This window comes from Prenolepis imparis, unplaced genomic scaffold (genome assembly GCF_030444845.1).
Source record: "Prenolepis imparis isolate NDT839.2.m4 unplaced genomic scaffold, iyPreImpa1.0 SCAF_5, whole genome shotgun sequence".
NCBI lineage: Eukaryota > Metazoa > Arthropoda > Insecta > Hymenoptera > Formicidae > Prenolepis > Prenolepis imparis.
In genome coordinates this window covers 14,459,479-14,478,113 of record NW_028141163.1, presented here as the reverse complement: position 1 = coordinate 14,478,113, position 18,635 = coordinate 14,459,479, and the positions used below count along the sequence as shown (strand labels likewise).

Below are 18,635 nucleotides of genomic sequence, written 5' to 3'. Positions count from 1 at the left end.
GCAGCAGATTTAAAATTCAGTTGTGTCCCGCGTGTAGGCCAGTACGTGTTTGTGCAAATCTTCCTCAAAACAAGAAACGAACAGAACTAACAGAAGTCAACGATACCGCGAGACGATTAAACGTATACAAGGTATTGGAGAACAGTGAACGATGGAGAAGAGCTTTATAGAATGGCGAAATTCGTCGGGATACCGATTAGACGGTGATTCCATCATAATTTCTGATAGCGATGAGGAGGACGTCGAGAATTCTGCTAAGACCCTTGACAAACGTGACTTCGTCATTGACGAAAGTTATGAGGAAGATGTCGACGTTTCGGAAACCTCGACGCCAAAAATGTGAGTATATTCCATTAATCCGTTATTGTTTTGTCGAGATCAAATTCCCTCGATGATGCAGTTACGCGAGAATAATCTCACATTTGTGACAAAGGAACCGTGACAATATATCGGTATAGAGTATAGAATATGTTTTCTTAAGCAAAGGGGTGATATTGAAAAAACATAAATTTACGATGGAATTAAATCATATTTATTTTATCATTTTATTATATATATTTATTATATAATTTCTCTCACCTCTCTGACATCGAGATATTAATCTGTATCTCGTTGATTTCTGGGCACAGCAAATCAATAATATACAATCGATAAATATATAGAATATATAAAATATATAGAATAAACATTTTTTTGTAAAGATTTCGTCTTCGATTGATTTTGAAAATCCGCCAAGGGCGCTTTGTCTGTTGCTATATTTTTATAGATAGGGTATACTGATAAATATAAACAAGCGCTATAAAAGTGATAAAACTCTCAAAATATTTTGCAAAATATTTAGAAATCTGGAATCACGCGCAAGAATAGAAATATTATTTAAAGAAGAGAGAAAAAAAAACGCAAAATTAAATTAAAAAAATGTATGTGCATATCTGGTGAATCTTAAATATTTCTCGACTAAATAAATATTTAAATATTAAAAAAATGATATACATATATATTTCCCTCTTATATAATTCTATTTCTCTTTATTATTTATATTTCTATATTTATCATTCTTATTTTAATACCATTTGTTTGTATTAAAAAAAATGTTCCTCTGTCTCTTTTCTTTATTCTTTCTAGACATAACTTTATTATACTATATTACATTTATTACATATTTATTACATTTATTACATATATTGAATTATATATAATAAATACAATAACATGTTAAATTTTTTTTGTATTATTAAATAAATATTAATGAATATGAATATGAACATTTTTTTATAAATATTTGTATACAGAAATACATCTATTGCTGCTGCTGATGATGATTATGAGAGTACACCAGCTGCTCGCCTGATCAAACGCTTAGCTAAGAAAAAGAACACAATAACAGATTCTGATGATAGTACAGACAATAATGAGAGTGAAGAAGAATATCATACATTTAATGATTCTGATTCAGATAAAGATGTTGCAGACAAAGATTATGGTATTTTATTCAACATTATACACAATTTTGTATATTTTAAAGTTTTTTATTACTAATATCACAGAATTTTCACTCAATTATGTCACTTTATAGATTCTTTCCTTTCTTATTCACCAATTCAAAACAGTAGTAGGAAAAGGAAGGACATTAGTCACGATAACACTAGAGAAGACATAAAAGGATTAAAACTCAATTCTTCTAACGAATCTCTTGTTGACAATAATAATTCACATAAACAAGATGATATTGATCATGAAATATCAGATCATAAAATACTGGAAGTTGAAACCTCTCATGATGTACCTGATGTAACTGTTGAACTTGATTCAGGTATTTTTATTTATATAATATCAAACATGCAGATTGATCTTTTATAGATGAATAATTATTTTATATAAAAAATATGATGATACTATTTACAATTTATAGATTCCAGTTCTGGAAGAAACAGTGCAGCCGAACTAGCAATATCTTTTGCAAAACAAGAAATTGGTGTTGGAAATATAGATCCATTAGTAGCACAAAAAAGAGCAGTTATGGCTTGCAAATTGGAACAGCTTAAAAATCAACTAAGTAAATTAAAAGTAAATATGAGAAATATTTCCACTTATAGTTAATGTAATATTGTAAGAAACAATAGAAACCATTACTTTTATATATAATAATTGTGTAATTAAATTAATAAAATAAATATTATAAATAATTTGTGCATATAAAAAACTTTTTTAATATAAAAAACATTTTTTTTTAGACATTGCTCACTGAAGGAAATATTGAAGTATTACCTGATAAAGGACAGAAAGTGTATGAAAGTATACGTGAAAAAGAAACAGAAATTGAAAACTTGACAGTCGAATTGGAAAGAACACCTTTGGTGCAAAGGTTAAATAAGAAAGAAAATAAAGTATCAAAAGATACTTTATCGCATTTGATAAAAAAAGAGTCATTGTTTGTCAAAGATGAACCATACTCAGATTATTCGGATTCACATTCAGATTCATATTTGGATATTGATAATATACCATTGGAACCATCCACATCTCCTGAATTAAGGCAATTGGGTAAACAGGCACAAGCGACAAGAGATAGAGAGCTCGCTCTAACGGTCGAGCGATTACAAGATTTGCACGGATCACTTGCCGCTCGTCCAGCAGAAAATGAAAAAGCAGAGGACCCAAGAGGATTAAAAATACAATTAATGGCACATCAGAAGCATGCTCTTAAATGGCTTATATGGAGGGAAAAACAAAAGCCGGCTGGTGGCGTTTTAGGTAAATATTTAAAAAAAGAGAGCGATTTTATATTAATATATTATTATATTATAAATTTTATAATTTTTCTTGGATTTTATTTTTTATTACAGCTGACGATATGGGTTTAGGTAAGACACTGACTATGATATCTTTGATTATGAGCACTATTGACCAAAAAGATTCAATGGATGAAAGTGATGACAAGGATGATAGCGATGATTGCGAATGGAGTAACAATCATAAACCTTTATGTATGCGAAAATTTATTTATTTTAAATTTAGCAGAAATCTATTTTGTCCTTTTATCTATTCATCATTTTTTCGTGAAATTCAGAATTATTTAAGTTGATGACAAATGTATTTCATAAATAATTTATTGATATAATTGTATCTGATTATTATTTGCAGATCATAAAGGTGGTACTCTAGTAGTATGTCCTGCATCTTTATTGTTACAATGGGATAATGAAGTGCGAAACAGATGCAAACGCGGTTTGTTGTCCGTCGAGATATACCATGGCAGCAATCGAGAGAGTGTTCCTAAACGCTTGTCGAAAAATGATATAGTTATCACAACATACAATATATTATCTCGAGAACATAAATCCAGATCTACATTATTTATGGTATATTGAAGTCATCATTTGATTAATAAATAGGCAAAAATATCTTAAATTTTATTAATATAAGTAATATAAATAATAGAGATCTATTCTGAAATTTAATCGCAATTAAAAATTTTTTTCTAGATTAATTGGAAAAGGGTGATACTCGATGAAGCTCACATAGTAAGAAATCATAAGAGTCAAGCGTCTTTAGCTGTCTGTGGACTTAAGGCAAAGAAACGATGGGCTCTCACTGGCACACCTATACAAAATAAAGCAATGGACTTGTATTCTATTCTGAAGTTTCTTAAGTGCTCGCCATTTGATGAATTACCTGTTTGGAGGCGGTGGGTAGATAACAAGAATGCTGCAGGCCATCAAAGATTGGCAACAGTCATGAAGTCCTTGATGTTGCGAAGGACTAAGGAAGAATTAATAGCAAAAGGCGATGTGGCGAATTTACCCAACAAATCTATTGAGGAGGTGATGGTGAAACTCGATCCACAGGAACAACTGGTATACGAGAAAATTTTAGTTTACTCTCGTACTCTGTTTGCACAGTTCTTAGTTCAAAGAGCAGATAAGCAACATATGTTTGATTTGTATGGTGGAAAATATGATGTGCCTGCCTATCTTTCAAATCCAAGTAAGTTAAATATTGAATCTGAGAAATAAGATACTATACTATACTTATAGAGTCACTAAAATAAAATATAATTAAAAATATATCAATACATTTTATGCATACAATCATCTGTTTCTTATTTTTCTATTTTAAGACAAAGAAACACAGTTCACGAAAGCTCAGAACAAATTATTAGCGATGCATGCCGATGTAAAAACGCACGAAATTTTGGTGCTTTTACTACGATTACGTCAGTTGTGTTGTCATCCGGCATTGATCCACGCGATGTTAGATCAGGAAGACGTGAAGCAAAGTGGAATAATGGATGCAGAGAATGTTGATCCCGATTTATTGTCACGAGTGAGTAACATATCGCTTAATGGAATCGATAATTTGGAAGAGGAAAACGATATTGATGAAAGAATAGTTGAAAATCTACTTACTGCAGAGAATCCGGTATTTGATGATGATCGCATTAGTTCTAAAGTGAGTGACAATTGTATCTATAAAAAAATCTTATAAATTTACTTGCATGCGATTAATATGATATATATAATTCAGATGAAAATCTTGCTTAATATGGTGGAAGAAATTTTACAAAAGGGTGAGGATAAACTTATTATCGTTTCACAATGGGCCACTCTGTTAAACGTTATAGCATCGCACTTGCCTTCAATAAAAGGCGCCACATTTAGCAAATTTACCGGAAGTGTCGCTATCAAAGATCGCCAAGTATGCTATAGATGATAGATTTGCTATTTTTTAAGCATGTAATTTTTATTGTATTTTATTTTAAAAAATTGATATATTTATAAACGTTTTTTGTTTTAGAGCGTAGTGGAGTCTTTTAATAGTCAAAATTCCGGCCCAAGAATCTTACTGCTCTCACTTACTGCTGGTGGAGTAGGATTGAACTTGGTAGGTGGCAATCATTTATTATTATTTGACATTCATTGGAATCCACAATTGGAGACACAGGCGCAAGATAGGATTTATCGCTTTGGTCAAACAAAAAACGTCTACATCTACAAGTTAGTATTGCCATTATTAATTTAATTTAATGTCATTAGTAATCATTAATTTAATGTCATTAATAATCATTAGTTTAATTTCTGTGCGCACGTTTCATTTTGCGCACGTTTCACGTTTCACGTTTCATTATGCGCATCTTCGGTTTTATTATTGCATATTTTTCTTTTTAGATTTATTTGTACTGATACAATAGAGGAACGCATAAAAGCCTTGCAAGAGCGAAAGCTCGAGATAGCACATAATGTACTGAGTGGCGCCAAAAATAAGGCTGCCATGAAACTTACTCTCAATGATCTTAAGTCACTGTTCGGTTTTTAATTTAGTTCATTTTATGATATATATATATATATAAATAGAGAGAGTACAAACAACGTTATATGATAGTTACACATAAAAAACTCTTTTACTTAAATTTTAACCATATAAAACATTTTTATGTTATATAATTCGTAGCTTTCGTACGTCGATGTATATTTATTTTACTAATTGAGATAATTTTTCATAATACTAGATTAATACTCTATGGACGATGTTTTATTTCTTTTTTATTACTGTTGATTTTACTTATCTTATGATTATTGATATAAGCTAATATCTAATTAACACAATATAGTTTAACTTTGATTATATTAATATATAAAAATTTTTTAAATGTTTTATCTTTCTGGCAAAGATTTGTTTACATACTAATATCATATATATAGCTATGTGATATTCTTGAGATTAAAAAAATAGATACATTTACTTTACAGTTACATTGAACCATAGATAGAACTAGTATTTTTTTTATAGCATTATAGATGTAATGTTATTTTAAAAGTTTATTTAATTGATAGAGTATAATTAATAAATAAGTATAATTAATAAATTAAGCTTAACGGAATATGTTTTATTTTATTAATATTTTATTTTATAAGTGTTTTATTTTATACGGGACATGGGAAAAAGTTCTATAATCTGTGTTTTATTATTTACATTTAATTTTTGATTGATTTTTAATATTTATATATTATTTACATTTTATCATTTGACCTTGTCATAATTATGCTATTTGCTGTACAAAATAATTCTCTTTAATCCTATGATAACTATAGATACAAGATATGGAATATATAATATAGTAGAGGAAATGTAAAATGCCATGTCTAATTGAAGAGATATTCTTTTGTTAAAGTTTCAGTATATACCACATCGTGATCAGACATGTATCACATTTGATATCCAATAGGAAGGTTTATATTTTAGGGATAAAAATGTTAAGAGTTCCTAGGAAACACATTTTCTTATTGGATATTGTACATATTGGCAATATGAATCCTTCATTAGAGAACTAACTTTATTGGCGAACAGTGATAATGGGGTAACTGATAGCAAATATAATAAACGCGATATACCACACAGTGTAATACAATTCTATGGAAATGTGACAAAATTATATATATACATATATCCAACAGTTGTGACAATAATTTTGTCAAAACAGTTAATATAAAGGGCAAGAGATATTGTATCTCAACGAACGGATATCCATTACATAAAAGAAGAAAGGCATTTAGTCAAAATGACAATTGATTTATCAACCGTGCCACTTGTTGGAATCTCTGTTGTGAGTAAACAAATCATTGCAGCTATGTTAAATCCCATCAAAGTTTTACCGAGCGATAACGATTTACCAAGGTAAATATATTTGTTTTTATAATAAATTTAACATTTTACATATTTTTGGTTTTTTTTTTGCATTTATATATAGTGACTAATTATTATTTGTAATCAAATTATTAGAGATTGGCGAGGTCTCGCACATTTATTGGAGCTCAATGGAGAAATAATGTTACTGCTTGTATCACATTCTGATCCAACAACATATATGTTAACAATGTTGGAGAAAAATAAAAAGAATATTACTATAAAAAATTTTCAAACAATGATGGAACAAATAGACAGATGGGACATTATCGATGACACCGAAGCAATATTTCGTATGTGTTATTAAAAAATAACTAATATGCTCTGTTGTTTATAACAATTTTATAAAAATATATTTGAAAGTCTATCATAATTATCAATTGAAGATTTTTTATTTTTTTTTTTAGAAAGCGATGCTGCAAAATATTTGGAACAACAACAAAGAGCTCAAGAATCAGCAAATTTGATAGACAATTGTGTCGATCAAGAAGTACTTACATTAGGTTTGGAGAATAAGCAATTAATCTTTTACAAACTTATATATTTGTGATATATATATATATATATATATATATATATATATATATATATGTAATGATACAATAATTATACGACAAATATTTGTTTTCTGTAGGTGATGTTCATAGGTTAGGCCAAGGTTTAGAAACACAATATTATGATGCATTCCTTTTGTATGCAGATGAAGATGTTAGTTTTGCAAACGAAATGGTACAAAAACTTGAGACAGAATATAAGTTGAAGGTATATAGTTTCAGTTAATTGAGATATATATTATATACGACTTTTTTACAAAAAGATTCAATTAAACTACATTATTGTTTTCTTTTCTGTTGACAGCTTTGTTTGAAAGATCGAGATCTGGTTGGTGGTGTAGCATTTGAGCATGAAGCAGTAATGAAATTAATATCAGAACGATGTAACAGATTACTCATTATAATATCTCCTAGCTTTTTAGAAAGCTCAGCAAACAAATTCTTCTTAAATTATGCTCAAGCTTTAAGTATTGGTATGTTTTCTCAGTGTATTTATTTTATATCTTTTTTGAGATATATATATTTGTGACTAAAATCACAATTGTGAAGTAAAATCACAATTCTCTTGAAACAGTATTTTAAGAATTTGTTTCCACAGAAAAGCGGCAGAGAAAGATCATACCGTGTATATATGAAAGCTGTGAATTGCCGTTTCAATTGAAATATATATCTACTTTGGATTATAATCGTAGAGGATTATATGACTTTTGGGCCAAATTATGTGATTCTATACAAGCTTCAAATTCTGTCAATACAAGGTAATGTGACTTTTGTTCAATATGATATAACAAGATCTATATTCGACATATATATAGAGCATGTTTCTTTTTACACAAACACACACACACACACTTCTAAGAATATCAACTAAATAATTCTTATTTTTGCAGCAGTATGACACAGATACGAAATAATATAACAAAAGAGGTTACAGAAGCAAAGAGGAATATTTTATCTGATAAACATGATGATATACCTCAAAATAATCAAAAAATAAGTGAAGAAACATTAAAATATCTACAGAAGAATGAAAACTATACTGTCGCAAAAATAAATGATGCAAAAGATTTAAATGTTGGTAGTAAAAGGAATAAGAAATTGTTGCGATGGGAAAAAATTACAGCAAATTGGAAAACAAAACAAACTAAGCAAAGTGGTCAGTTGATTACAGAGACAATTCAAAATCTGCCCTCAGTAGATAATTTAGACAGCTTAGACTTGTCAAATACTGATATATGTGAAAACAAGAAAAAAAATTTATTTAGTAAGTTTACAAAAAAGAAGATCCATATGAAAGTTTGACAAAAAAATCTTTATATTATCAAAAAGTTGCATTTAAAATTCTATTTTATATATCTTTCTGTATATATAAAAGAAAAGAAAAGAGATTTAGATATTTACAATAAATTCAAAAATATGTTTATGTTAAATTAAGTTCAACATGACAATATATAGTATATATTTTACTAAAACTTAACGTGAAATAATTAGAGAATAGTAAATTTAATTCATTATTGATATAATTGCATTGAATGCATTGTATGCTTATTAATTTAATACATTTTATTGTTGAATTTATCTGAGAAATTATAGTTTTATATTTATAAAAAAAATATAAGAACATGTTTTTATACATATAAATATGTATAACAAATATATAATATATATATATATAATTGACATGAGATTTGTATATAGTTATAAGATATATATTAAGTATATAAATCTTATTTAAAGAAAATTTATTTTTTAAGAAAACGATATTCCACAATTATGATAATATAATCAATAATATATTGTTTGATACATGTGAATTTCTAAGCGTAGCTTCAATGCACATTTATCCTGATATTATTAATAATCGAAATTTCTCTATTTCATCTCCATTTATTAATATCTGCTAGTACGTATTCTGATAATATATTTTATTTATGTTTCCAGTTATCCTAAACTTGTCAGAGTCAATCATCGCATCCATCATCGTCACCGATTGCTCATTGCACGTTTAGTTGGCACGCGCGGCGCAAGACGGCGCCGCAGTCGCGTCGAACTCCCGCGTGGCGTCGCTCTCGTACGCGCCTGATCCGTGGACGATCGTGGGAATGGGGAATCCAATATGGCAGCCGTCGTGATAGCCGCACAAGTCAGTGTCGCGGAAATGTTTTGAACTCGCCGAGCAAGCAGCCGCGACGATCGGTCGACGTGCGACGCATAGGTTGGTAGAAGGACGCGTGAACGCGTCGGTCGCGTTTCGCGGTTGATCGGTCGACTTGTGTCAGGAAATCGTGACATCGCGCGAATCGTATCGCTCGCGCCTATTCCCCCCTCGCTGTCTCGCGCGCGCGGCATCCGCGATACACGCTCCCCGCGACCGCGACATTCGTCGTACGCCGTACACATTTGGGGCCGGTGTTCGCCGGTGTACGAACGTTCGGTGTTCGGGCCCTGTAAATGCTTTCTGCGTCGCCGATCCCGCCGAATTCCCGTCCCCCGATAACGCGCGACGCCGTCGTCGCGCCGCGTCCGCATTGTGTACATTTACGACGTGTGCGCCCACATATTTCCCTCTCTGTCAATCGTACCGATTCTATACGATCGTCTCTCTCTCTTTCTTTATCATCCTCCTTTCCCCCGCCGCGAGGTCTTGGTCTTTGCGTCAGGTATGCTGCTTGTATCCTTGCGTGAGTGCGTGCGTATTTATATATGCATATGCGTGTGTTTGTGCGTGGCTGTGATAGGTTGCGTATGGGAATTTGTTTTGGGAATGTATCGCTTTAATACGCGTCTCTGTCCTCGCTTTCCTTGGTTTTTTTTTCTTCCCCCGTTTCTCCTGTCATCGTGTGTCGCGCGGTTGCTGTCCGCCGCGTGTGCGTGCGAGTACGTGTACGTATGCGTGCGTGTTTGAGCATCAAGAATCTCCGCTGATGTCCATCGCCCGGCATCGACCTGTGTCAACGTGTGACAACGGTGTGACAACGTTCCGGGACGTGCGACGACGTCGAAAATATCCGCGAGCATCGTGACACCTGGGCCCGGCGATGTTCGGTAAGTCTTATGATCTGTTTCCTTTTAACTTCCTTCTATTTTGACCCGAGTCCACCCCGCGTCCACCCCGTCGTGGCACGCAGGTGACAGGTGGACAGAGCGAGACGTGTTGTTTATTTGTGCTCCGAGATCGCGATTGCAGAAATTAATCGTTTAAAACGTATTTGACATTTAAAGAGTTATGAAAACATTTTTAACATAACTTTATAAGGAAAAATTGAGAGCCACACATTATTGTACAATATTAATTTCTAATAAGTAATGATAATATTATGATAATATATTGATGAGTATCATATATCATCGATATTGTATATTTAGAAATGAATCTTATCACGTTGAGAATTTCAAGGAATTGTTTTCCTTGTATTAAAAATATTCTGCTTGAAATCACATCTTTTCTATTGTATGTGTATGCTAATTCTTTTTGAAAAGAATATCTTGAATTTTTTTGTAACAATTCTGTAATGATTCTATTTCTATAATGAGTCGACAGAATTAATCATATAAAAATTAAATCAATCATGTAGGTATATTGATAAAAATGATTAGATTGATTTTGAATTACTTCAAGTTGATTACATCATATACAATGTATAATTAAATTAAAGTTTAAAAATTGTACGCGTTAGAAAAAAATTAAATTACATTTAAATCCGCATTCCATGACTAGAATGTGATCTTATTATTGACAATTTTGTGTGAAAATTATTCACGAATAAAAAAATTGATGTTGGGTATCACTAAAAAAACAAGCGATAATTTGCATATTTTTAATAGTACAACTATAAAAAATTATTTAAAAATTTTTGTTTTATACGCATAGCAATCAAACTGGTGAGAGAACACAAAAATAAAATTAAAATTATTAATAAAAATACTTAACGCACAAATATGTGAAATATACAAATTTCTGTTTATTATTACGAGACGTTATATACATAAATAATATATTTAAAATATGAAATATTGATTATATAATCAATTCGCATTTTCTTATCGACCTATAATTAAAAAAATTTTGAGATTGTGTTATTAATCATCAAAGCGTTATCAAGAATGCTTGAAGTTCCATTATTTATATTTTAATTTTTTAAATATTTTTGCTATGTTCTTGTGTTCTTTTAATATTATATCGAATATATGTAGATCACATTTTATACGCGATATTTGCGGGTGGGAATGTTATCAAATTTTTCGTGATTGTGTACGCGATCATTATTTTGTTTTTGTTATTATGTTGCATTTAGTATTGTCAAAAAATATCGCAGACATACAATTATTCCAAGTTCGCAAAGAACACGAGTAATGAATGGTTTATTCCGAAGAGTTTCCATCGTATTTTCATTCAGCATCGTATTGGATTCTGTTCCATTCCGAGTATTATCCCGAATTGTATTGCACCGAGTTTAATTCCGTTTCTCTATTCTCTCCAAGATTCTATATCCCACTCTATTAGACCGTATTTTGCTTCTATTTCTTTCGCAATCCTTCTTGGCTAATCAAGTGTAACTTGCTGTTTTTAGAAGTTGGCTATTTTCGAAAATCTCTCATATACCATTATATATAATATATATAGTATGCGAGAAAATAAAGATAGACAGTTAGGAATAAGTAAAATCCGCTCTTTATGAAAATGTAACCATAAAACTTGTTTTAAATATTACTTTGCATATTTTCTGCATATCTCATGATCATGCTAGTTTATTATATCAATAATTAATCACTGGTTTATTATCATAAAAATGTAAGAATATTTTGCAATATTGTTCTTTCTTTTAGTTTCTTAGTGGTAGTTATTGTTACGTGTTAATTCTCTGCACTCTTGTAAAAATCCTCTCAACTCTTGTAATAAATTTTTTTTTAAATAGATTGAAGAGAGATATTTTAGAAATATTTTATAATTCATCAACTAATAATTACACAAACTATGTTTTGAATGGGAGGAGGGAAACGGAGATACTATTTTTTATTTATTTCAACGATGGTTATAATTGCTTCCGGTTTGTCTTGATACGTATTTACGTAAAAACGGATATGATTTCGCGATACACGCTTGATTTCGCACCGCGCACTTTATCGCAATCCTTGAACATGATATCTACAATTTTTATTTTGAATATGTTGTTAGTATGTAGCTCTAAAGTTACAACTACGCGATATGTTTATTCAAGGCTCGTGTGTATCGATTTGAAAGGATTATGACAAATGCGTATTATAAAGAAATTTTTTCTCGCGTTTTTTAACATCAGACTAAATATATAATTCATGTTTAAGTCATGAATTTATTGCCGTTATTTATGCGTACAACAGTGATTTATTTAAATAATTTAATGAAATGTAAGCAAAACCAGGTGTTACCTTTCCAAAAATTTTTGCTTATAATAACATAGGATATATCAGAAATTGCATATAACAGTATATATATTTTTTCTTTTCTATAGATTATAGATTACTTATTTGATAAACTTAGAATCAATTCCTATATGAAAATTGGATTAAAAGATAATATTCATTAATTGTTTTAACAGTTAACAATAATAGTAATTAATTTTCTAATTAATTTTTGTTATAATAAAATTTTAAAAATACATTTTTTATTGCGCATTTATCGAAATATATAATTTATTAAAAATATTCTTATTAATATTACTTGTTCAATATTACATTTTTAGTTCATATCACATTTAGAGAAAAGTTAAATCCAAATTTATTTGCATATCTGCAATTAACAATAATAAGAGAACTTGTATGATAATACATAAAGATATAATATTTTATAATGTTACAAAAAAAGAATCACATAAATAAAATAATATATAAATTCTCCTTTCGTTAGATTAATATTCTTAAAATTTTAGATAAATAATATTTTTGTTTCGCGAATTGAAAACACGTAATTGATCAATACATTTAAGTGAAAAAGATATAATCTATAAACTTGAATAAACTTAACTTTCCGCTTTTACACGTGTTTGATTAAATATTGCTACGAAGATTATTTGAGGTAAGAATGGGTTGCGAATATAAATCTGGAGCGTTATTTTCTCGCGTTATTTTCTTGCTATTTACATGAAAACTGCATGTAGAGAATCGCACACTATAGATATCCGATTTAATAATAAATCTTGTCAATCGTAAACACATTGCAAAGTAATAAACAGCTTTAATCAAGATTTTCTATATTTAAATATACAATCTTTTTATAGATATATCATATTTCTTTTTTTACATTGAAAAATTTTATAAGGCGATATTATATAAATTATGTTTTACGCGTGATTATGCGACAATATCCATTATTGAGTGAATGAACTTTCTTTTAGTGAATCCAACAATATGAAACTGCGCAACAGTAAGCTCATATGCAATATAATTTTTTCCTCTTTATCTTCACTGTTTGCTTGCCGTCAAGATTCTGTATAATTAGTTACACATTGCGCAAAGATATTAAATTAGAACCGTATAAGCTTGGTTTACCAAATCATTACTTAATTATAAAGCTAAAAACCCTTTTTTAAAAAATTCATTTTTTATGAGATTAAGAAAATAATTTTAATCTTTTATTTTGCAATATTGTTTTTATGCGACTGATTTTGTGTATGGCTTATATTTTGCTGACGATTTTTTTTATTAAATTGAATAAATTTTCCTCGTAAAAAAATACTGAAGCAATTTAGAATAATTAACGATTGCAGATATTAACGAATTTCTTGCAAATTAAATTTTTAGAGATTAAATAAATAATCCATATTCTCTCTTTCTTTTTCTCTGTCTCTTTTTAAATAATTATATCTTTTAATTGATTTAATTATATCTTTAAATTTATCTGAACTTTATTAAACTATTTTATTAGAGAATTTTAATTTTTGAATCTTGTTGAGAACTATAATTTCGAAAATTATAACAAATCATGAACTCTTCATATTTTTGTATTCACAAGAAAGTTACTCGAAATTTATTCAAAACTAAATTTAATAGTGAGATATTCTGTATATGCTATCTATTTTTGAATGCATTGCTAAATAAATAAACGTAATCAATATTCAAATTGCAACAGTTTAAAACATTTTGTACGTATATTCGAATAAATGTTTTCTAATTAGACTTGACACACATACACATTACACACATTATTTAAATATATACTTTATACCGTCTATAAAAAGGTAGTTCTATATCGTGCAAGTTTAAAGATTTAAAAAAAAATATATTAATGGCTCGTGATTATTTTTGTAGAAAATTGTTAAAATATTGAAAGAGAAAGTGTAAGCGTGAAAACTAATTATAACAAAAGCGACAAAAAAAGAATGTAATTGAGATCAACATATTTAATCTTTGATCTCGCGAATTATGAACAATTTTGAAGATCACGGACTTTGATGAATATTAAAGAAACGATCAGATTTCCAACTTTCTTTGCTGCATATAATTGTATTCTGTATTTTTCAATTTGATCGGATAAAAACGAATTATATTCGACGTAAGAGAATTATTTTTCGTTCAACATTGCACGCATATATGTATATCTCGACGTCTTATTTTTAAAAAGTTTGTTGAATAATTACTAAAGAGTACACGATTTCTCGACGAAATCTCATTTTCAATTCATTTACATTTATATTACTTTGACGTTGTAGTAGAGAAAAACTATCCAAGTGGAAAACTATTCTCTATTTTATTTTTATATTTATTTCACTACTTTGTGTATATATACATATATGTGTATTAAATATAACAATTATTTTGTTACTTAAATTAATTGAGTATAAAACAATTATAACAGATTTAAAAAAATTTTAGAGGAATTATAAACAAATTTGATAATATACTAAAAGTAAGGAAGATAAAGAACTCATATCAAATATCTATTTTTAAGTGTCTTCGTGCTTCCGAAATAAAATATTAACGGCTCATGCATTTAAGCACGCGATGAAATTATATGAAAGTTCACTGACTTCATTCTAATAAAGACGATTTTGTAGCATAAATTTGCTAGAAACATGCAAATCCAATGTATCTTAATTCATGAAACAAAGATTCTTATTCTTAATATTTATACGTTTCGTAATTAAATATTACAATATTGCTATTTCCACGTATTTTATTCATTGATTTGGTTTCTTTGAAATTAATCATTTATCGATATTAGGTGTGTGTGCGTGTGTATGCATGCGTAAATATTCAAGGGATTAGTTGATCAATTATTTATTTTCAGTACAATTTGTCGTTGTGTCGCATTTAAAAAATCTATGATGATGATATAATACTTTACTCTAATTAATGTATTCGATTAGGTTTGATGTATATCCTTGCATTTTTTTAAATTATGGAGAATTTTACTTTTGGCAATTTTAGATAGACGTAATTTCTTATCATACAATTTATCATAACACAAATAAGTACCTGATGCCTAATTTTCTTGTAAAGATCGCTTTAGACGATTTATAATTCTCGACAAAATTCAAGAGAGAATTTTATTTATAATTTTGCGTGCCATAATACAGAAAACAGTTGAAAAAAATAAAATATAATCACATACAATAAAATTTGAAGAAAAATAAAAAATATAAGCACATCAAAAATTACAAAAATATATTAAAATATTTAAATATATTAAAATACATAAGTATTTTAAAATACATATATAAATACATTAAAAATACATTAAAATATGCGGCAGATAAAATTATAAATAGAATTTTGAATATGTTGCAAACAGGGTTGGCAAAATTATACATTTTTTGGATAAAGTTCATGCCAGTGGTAAAAACCAGTATTTTCCGGAAAAAACCGGCAAAAACTGGTGCTTTCTAATAAAAACAATAAAATAAATAAAAAAAATTTTTATATCTTTAAAGTTTAAAAAAATGTATTTTATATATTAATTTGAAAATTAAAGAAGATTTTATATTTCTCTTATTTTTTTAATCATAGTGATTAATATGGTTTATTAATTAAAGCAAACGCACATTTTTTCATAAAATTATATAAATATATTTTAATGTAATAATTTTTATAGTTTTTGCCAGTTTATTCCATTGGATAAAAAAGTCCGAGACGGTAAAAATCGGAATTTACCATGGTTTTTTCCACTTACTGTACTTTTCCGGCAAACCCTGGTTGCAAATTATGCATTATCTAAAGCAGGCTTTATATAAATGGATTATTAGAATATATTGGATATGTATATAATGTAAAAATGTAAGATAAAAGTTAAGTAATTATAGCGAAAAATTTGTTATAACGCTTTGCTTTCCCTTAAAGCATCTTTACTATATATAATTGCTATATAATTTTATAAATTTTTGGGTAACAAAATAATTTTTAATTAGATTCAGACATGAAATTTACATCATAATGGATCTTTGCATTTAATCTCGAGCAAACAATGCTCCCGTTCTCCTTTTCACTTTCATGGTTGTTGCAGTATTATCGTGTTAAATGTTATAGCGCGTGGTGCACTCGAAAGATGTAAATGGAGAATAGCGGGAATGTTGCTCATACTTCTTAGGGCACAATTTATTAAGATATACCGCATTTCTCCCTTGAAATATCTTCGAGTGTGTCTGAACTATAATTCTCCATTTCTCCATGGCCGTCTTTCACATATATTACGCTCACTCTGCGTGCACGAGAACGCTATATGCCGCAATAGATTACGCTTGTCCTTTTTGGATCTTCTTTATATATGTATATACTATGCGATATTATCATGAAATACAAATATTTCATTTTTGCACGCTCTGGAACGAATGATTATGTTGAATCATATTTATTATTAAAAGTATATTATAGAAATTAATTAAGCTTTTATTAGTAAAATTCTATTAAGAAAATTTAAATTAAATACAGAGTGTCAATATATTTTTATGAGTTCTCATATATCCTAAGATGGTATATTTATTGAGAACTTGTTTTTATTATGATATTATGATATTTTTTAACTAAATAATATTATCTATATATATGTAACAGATTTACAAGGAGATATATGTTAAAGAGATGTTAGCAATAACAAAAATTGCTTTTAAATATATTAAGACAATATTTAAAATATTTCTATTTAAAATTTATAAGATTTTTTGTTTATAAAAACTACACACACACACACCCACTCTGTAGCATATTTTAGTAAAGTCTGTTTTGCGATATGTCTGACTTGTTTTGACATATTCTAGAGGTTACTCTAGTATTTGCCAATAAATTATTGCCAATAAATTATTCAGTATCATATCCTTTGATGTAGATTCTATTGTATTCTGGCATAATCTGTGTGTGTGATGCACATACATTCTAGTATACCTTAACAAAGTTTCAGTAATCTAATACGTCGTGGCTAATGAAATTTTCGTCTAATTAAAACTTTTATTTACGAACGTATATTCTGTTTGGCGAACAATAATTCTTCTTTCTGGCGTGTTTATTCGTGTGACCTTTATAGCCAAAGAATTGCCAAAAAAGAGAAGTTTATTGGCGTGTTTTGCTGCCAAAGCACAATGAAATATGATTCGTCGAGCAGCTTACGTTGTTCGATGCAATCGTACACCGGTTTTGGCACGGAAAAATCCACCGTCGTGATCAGAATTTGAGACCCTTACAATATAAATCTTCATGTAAATTTTGCGAATTATTCTCGGTTCATATATTTCTGTGTTTTGATACCATGTGTCTTGATATTTTCGTTACATTTATTTTTATCTTTTATCGTTTGTAACTATGCTTATTAGGAAATCTTTTATATCACTAGTCATTTTAAAAACTTATACAAATTTATATATAAACGATTCTTTATACGCAGTCGTTTATAGATACTATCTATCTTGTGCGTATATCAAAAATTGAAGCCACTACAAACTAATACAATTTCATTGCGTTTAATTTTCGATGTTGTCATGGGTATATTGAAAAATATATCGTATTCTAATTATTGTAACTTTGTTACGAAAAAATATAGAGATTATTTTTTTATTTATAAAAATTGTATTAGATTTTTAATCCGAGAAAGTTGCCATGTATAAAAAAAATTAAATTAAAACTGATCAATATTTGGAAATAGTTTCTGAAATCGACAAATTTAGTTAGTTATAAATAAATTGTAAAATTAAAAATTAATTTTTTGTAATATTCAAAATTTTAAAACTAGAAATTTTTAAATTATTAGAAAATCCTTTCAATCAATTTTTTAAAATGAATTATATGTGATTACACATCAAACACAATTAATATGTTCAATTAATATACTCTGATTTTAATACAATTACGCGCATGTGAAAATGACTAAGTAATTAAACTTGATTTACTTGGATAATATTCCAATATTTTAATAACGTTTTGGATATTATTAATTAA

General features: G+C 28.6%; 3 protein-coding genes across 4 annotated transcripts in view; all 3 read left to right on the top strand.

The window, feature by feature from the left end:
- Positions 1 to 36: 36 nt before the first annotated feature.
- Positions 37 to 5,658, top strand: Lds (transcription termination factor lodestar). Of its 2 annotated transcripts, XM_083038517.1 has the most exons (12): positions 42 to 339; positions 1,293 to 1,483; positions 1,577 to 1,813; positions 1,913 to 2,067; positions 2,235 to 2,754; positions 2,847 to 2,987; positions 3,145 to 3,362; positions 3,486 to 3,987; positions 4,121 to 4,452; positions 4,528 to 4,698; positions 4,798 to 4,997; positions 5,169 to 5,658. In XM_083038517.1, exons 1-12 carry the CDS (start codon positions 152 to 154, stop codon positions 5,314 to 5,316), a joined length of 3,003 nt encoding a protein of 1,000 aa, XP_082894643.1. In that variant the 5' UTR covers positions 42 to 151; the 3' UTR covers positions 5,317 to 5,658. The 2 variants fall into 2 exon arrangements, with proteins under 2 accessions (XP_082894644.1, XP_082894643.1); XM_083038518.1 differs by lacking the exons at positions 4,798 to 4,997; positions 5,169 to 5,658 and having other exon boundaries at positions 37 to 339; positions 4,121 to 4,326; positions 4,415 to 4,452; positions 4,528 to 4,668.
- Positions 5,659 to 6,095: 437 nt separating this feature from the next.
- Myd88 (myeloid differentiation primary response protein MyD88) lies at positions 6,096 to 8,745 on the top strand. The gene is made up of 8 exons (XM_083038519.1): positions 6,096 to 6,358; positions 6,456 to 6,675; positions 6,781 to 6,977; positions 7,092 to 7,187; positions 7,319 to 7,446; positions 7,543 to 7,711; positions 7,837 to 7,996; positions 8,129 to 8,745. The coding sequence occupies exons 2-8, from the start codon at positions 6,560 to 6,562 to the stop codon at positions 8,538 to 8,540; spliced, it is 1,278 nt and encodes a 425-aa protein (XP_082894645.1). The 5' UTR covers positions 6,096 to 6,358; positions 6,456 to 6,559; the 3' UTR covers positions 8,541 to 8,745.
- A 707-nt stretch (positions 8,746 to 9,452) lies between these two features.
- Positions 9,453 to 18,635, top strand: part of LOC145936364 (neuronal calcium sensor 2) — a 123,908-nt gene continuing 114,725 nt past the window's right edge. Inside the window, exon 1 of the mRNA XM_083038521.1 lies at positions 9,453 to 10,283. The gene's annotated coding sequence lies outside the window, so the exon portion shown is untranslated. The remainder of the gene's footprint in view (positions 10,284 to 18,635) is intronic.